The sequence below is a fragment of the Lactuca serriola genome, chromosome 4 (genome assembly GCF_051521515.1).
Source record: "Lactuca serriola cultivar US96UC23 chromosome 4, Lser_US96UC23_V15, whole genome shotgun sequence".
NCBI classification, from domain to species: Eukaryota; Viridiplantae; Streptophyta; class Magnoliopsida; order Asterales; family Asteraceae; genus Lactuca; species Lactuca serriola.
Genome location: NC_136411.1, coordinates 257,993,220 through 257,997,792, shown reverse-complemented (window position 1 = coordinate 257,997,792; position 4,573 = coordinate 257,993,220). Strand labels below are relative to the sequence as shown.

Sequence of the window (4,573 nt, the reverse complement as noted above, 5' to 3'; positions counted from 1 at the left end):
CTCGAAATCTCACTTATCAAATTCCTTTGTGGAAGACATTATTTTTTTCTAGAGAATTCGCCATGATATATTTGATGGATACCTAATATTATGAAAAATGAATACAAAATTTTGATTGCTGCTTAACTAAAACATCCATAAAAGTTTGTCTTCATGTCATTATCATATCCTTACATATATGTGGTATTATTTTTTAGTTTAGACTATTATTCTTTTGGCACCATTAGAACACACACGGTTTGTGTAAAACACTACGAATGGAAAAAACTTATTGAATGCTAACATCTAAGATTTTGATTGACATTAACATGATTTCAAAATTGTTTGGTAGCATGTTTTCTAATAGAACAATTACATTTAACTTGTCTATCAAAATTAATACAATAATTTTCTAAAAACAATAACAAACAAACAATTAAATTGACCATTTCATCTAATATATATATACCATTTGTTATAAAGTAATAAAGAAAAACACTACAAATCCATAAGGGCATATTGTAACACATTCGCACTGGAATATTATTCAAAAATTTCAAACCACAGATCATCATATCATGATCTAACTACACATACAAAAACCACAACATGCAAATACATATATAAAAATAACACTAAGAATCTGTCTTCCAAAACAACATCTATTCACATACATCTCCCACTCCCACTCTATATGTGTATAATCCTCTTCTTTTCGATACTTTCTAGTATCTTTTTTCCATAAAGATTGCTTTGCATTGATGATTCATTTCTTGAGATCAGATTCCTCAGGCACTCATACGCCAACCCCTCCTAATCAAATCCATTACAGAAACAACCATCAATAAAAACAAAATAATAATTCTTTTTGGTTACGATTAGAAAAAAAAAAACACCATCTACCTAAGGAATGAATATTAACAAAAAATGGAAGGAATCATATTTGTTCACCAATAATTCAATTTTATTAATTAATCAAACAAAACAAATAGTGTCTTTTTATAGGAAATGAGCACTACCTTTATACATGCACAAAAAAAACCAAAAATCAAGCCGGACCCATAAAAATCAAATATTTAATTGTAGTTACACAACGAAATATTTACAAAACTAGAAAATTAAACATAACAAAATCTCATTAAACCACAAATAATATTATAATAAAAAATACAGTATATATTTTTTGATATATTTAGAGAACAATATTCTAATTTAGTAAAATTCTTATTCTTATTAAAAAATATATAAAGAAAAATAGGTTATATTAACTAACCTTGGAAGCGTTTAGAGCAGACTGGATAACAAAGTTGCCATAGGGATCTAATAGAAGCGATAAGGAATTGGGGGTTTTAATCAACTCAAAAATGATGGTTTCCCTTATATCCGAATCCGTTTCAGTCAAACATTTCTCAACAACATTACTCGCATATTTGTTTCTCGAAAGCGATGCAAACTGCCCTTTCAATTGCCTCACAAGCACTTGTGTCAACTCCCGAATCTTCATTCCCACCATGTGTTGCAACACATAATTCCTACACCATATTAATAATAATATTACCCATCTCATTCTTTAATATAGACCAAATTTATAAAAAAGTTGGGAAAGACTCTTTTCTCTGACTTTGGTATGTTAAGTCGTTCTTTCTGTATTAAGTCAAATATTTTTTTACCAAAATCAAATAAAACCGTTCGAAAGAGACTAAATTATCATTTTACGCTTACATTCCGAAAAACAAATTTCACAATATTTGTGAGACGAGTTAGGAGTAAAAAAAAAGTGAAAGGAGAAATATGAAATTGGCTAGTGTTCTAAAGAAAGGACCATGTATAGTTGTGAAGATTAAGTGCTTAATCCATTAAGTCAAAAAAAAAAAAAAAAGAATTAAAAGATCCAAACCCGAAGGGATCTTCTGCTATTTGAATTGCATTAACCATGATCTCAGCAACAAGGCAGTTTCTAATTTTGCCATGAGAGCGATCCAAACATGCCTGAAGCACACAGCAGCCACTTTTATCGGTTGCAACACTAAAGCAATTATTTGCTATATCTTCTAGAATAAGCTGCAAAAAACAATACCAATGATTATAAGTAGATCTTAAAAAATTTGTGAATCATTTGCATTGGGACCTATATTATAATATTAATGATAAGTTGATAACGATAATGCATGCAGATATCTAAATTGTTTGTATTTCATGTTAACTTTTTATAAAGAAATTCAAGGGATTAACAACTTTACACAATTATCAATTTTCATTGAGAACTTACATACAATTTGTTGTTCTTATGAATCTAGTAACCTGGATCAACGGGTATAATAACCATTCACCATGGGTTTCAAGAAAGAAAGTGGATATAAACAATATTGAAACATAAAATCAAGATCAATGGATGACTAAAAGATGATACCTGATTGAAATCGCTATCAAAATGAACCAAGCATGATTGAATAACATGATGACCATTCGGATCATTGGCCAATTTTGAAGCACCACGATGTAAAGCCCTAGTTACCATCATAATCTGATGCGGGTCTTCCAGATTCTCCAACAATGATTGAATCGCTCTAGTCCTACAGAATCAACAAGAACACAAATGTTACTTTATGATCCATAATATATAGATTTAAACGAGATTTAGCGCAATCAAACATACCCGTATGGACTCATGGAAACTAGAATTATGTCAAATGGCTTCTGAGTCAGTTCACGAAGAATAAGTGCTTTCTGATCGGCATTGCACACAGCGACAAGCTTCTGCATTAAATAATTTCCGAATTGGTGTTTCATAAGATCAGAAATTGAACCCATCACGTGAGTTAGAACAAGCTCGATTTCTTCTTTAGTTGGGTTTTCAAACTTTGATTGTAGAATTCTGCACCCGTTTTGATCCTTGGCGAGTAACGAAATCATACCCCTCATTTCTTTTAAAGGCAATAGACTCCAAAACTGTTGATTTTGCAATTTATTCGCAACTCCACCATGACTGCGAGTGTTGATGTGATGAAGATTAAGGTTATTATCACTAGACATTGAGAAATTGTTGGTGTGGAAAAGAGATTCTTCAAGAATTGCAGCAGAAGGGATCGATGAACTACGGTTATGGGAGGAATGTTGTTTCGAGTACAATCGTTCCTTGGCGAGCAAGTAAGACCTTTGGTCCCAGTCAAACTGTTGGTCAAGCCATGAAGAACTTGTTCCTGGAAGAACTTCTCTGTTGTAGCAGGGGAGAGGGGAATAATGATAATGATGACGAAGAAGAGGGTCCACAGTAAAGGGGTTATCATGGCCCACACCATAATAAAACCTTTGAGGATTGTTAACGGCGTTTGAAACCCTCCAGCTTTCATCATAACTGGTGTGACTGCGAAAAGGGCTAATAAAACCCTCGCCGCCGATCGGAGAAGTAACGCCACCGTAATCGAAGTCGAGAGTCGGCGGGAGGAACGTCCGGCTGTCGGTATAGTTGTTCTGAGAGAGACTGAGAGAAGATAAAACATTGGCTAGGCTCCGATCAACATCAATCGACGGTGGGAGATTAACAGGCGTCTGCTGCGTATTGTTCAAAGCCGCCGGAGATAGCGACTGAAACGGGAATCCGTTAGAGAGATAATGGTGCTGCAGCGTCGGAGGAGGCGTCGCAGGGGTTTGATTCATCTGGGTGTATCTTTGATGATCCATTGGAATAAAAATCGGGAAAACAACCAGATTTTAGAGGGTAATCGGTAGAGATTCTGCGTTTCTTTTTAGTGAATGGGAGGTGGAAGAGGGGTTTGAGGGGGGTTTTATAGAGGGGTGGGGTTTTCCCTTGAAATTTATTTCGAGAATTTCGTAACAAGAAGAAGAATTGAAATGGGATCAAGATTAATACGAGAGATGAATACCTTGGAATATATGATTTAATTTTGGGTAGAGAAAGAGGGGTTTTAGAGAAACTGAGCGAGAGTTGTATGCATGCATTTTATGGAAAGATTTCTTCATGAAGCTTAGCCAATACGCGGCGCCTGTCACCTAAAAACTGCAACATCCCGTCCGTTAGAGTTTCTGTCAAATTTATATCAATACATAATATACTTTATATACATTATACATCACTAAAATCAAATTTATATAATATTGAGTAATTGGATTTTGAGATATTTTAAAGGCATTTACGGTGCGTTTGGTTGTAGAAAATTTTATAGTTTTATAGGAAATTTTTCCAAAAAAAACAAAAATTTTGAAAACGCGTTTTGGATCGTTAAGTTTTTCAAAGTTTTCCAAGAAAATGAAAATTTTCAGTTTTCCAAATTGTATGTAAATTAGAAAAGTGATTTTTACAGTTTTCCAAAGTTTTTCAAATTTCTATGATGGATTTCAACCAAACGCATTTTCTAAAATTTTCATTGAAAATTGAAAATGAAAACTCAACTTTATTTTCTGAAAACATTTTTTTTAGAAAATAAAAATAATTTTCTACAACCAAACGCACTATTAGTCTCGTTAAAAACATGGCTTTAGTTATATAGAAAAAATCAAGAACGTCTAACCCAAAAGTTATTCAACTAGCTTTTCTTAAGAACTTTTCTAAAATCTTGTCATTTATCATTTATTT

General features: G+C 33.0%; 1 protein-coding gene across 1 annotated transcript; it reads right to left on the bottom strand.

Annotated features, from left to right (window-relative positions):
* Window positions 1-496: 496 nt before the first annotated feature.
* On the bottom strand, window positions 497-3,924 carry LOC145100590 (pumilio homolog 12-like). The gene is made up of 5 exons (XM_079037799.1): window positions 2,636-3,924; window positions 2,390-2,552; window positions 1,877-2,040; window positions 1,253-1,511; window positions 497-792 (listed from the first exon to the last, which is right to left on the bottom strand). Exons 1-5 carry the CDS (start codon window positions 3,658-3,660, stop codon window positions 670-672), a joined length of 1,734 nt encoding a protein of 577 aa, XP_078893925.1. The 5' UTR covers window positions 3,661-3,924; the 3' UTR covers window positions 497-669.
* Window positions 3,925-4,573: the final 649 nt, after the last annotated feature.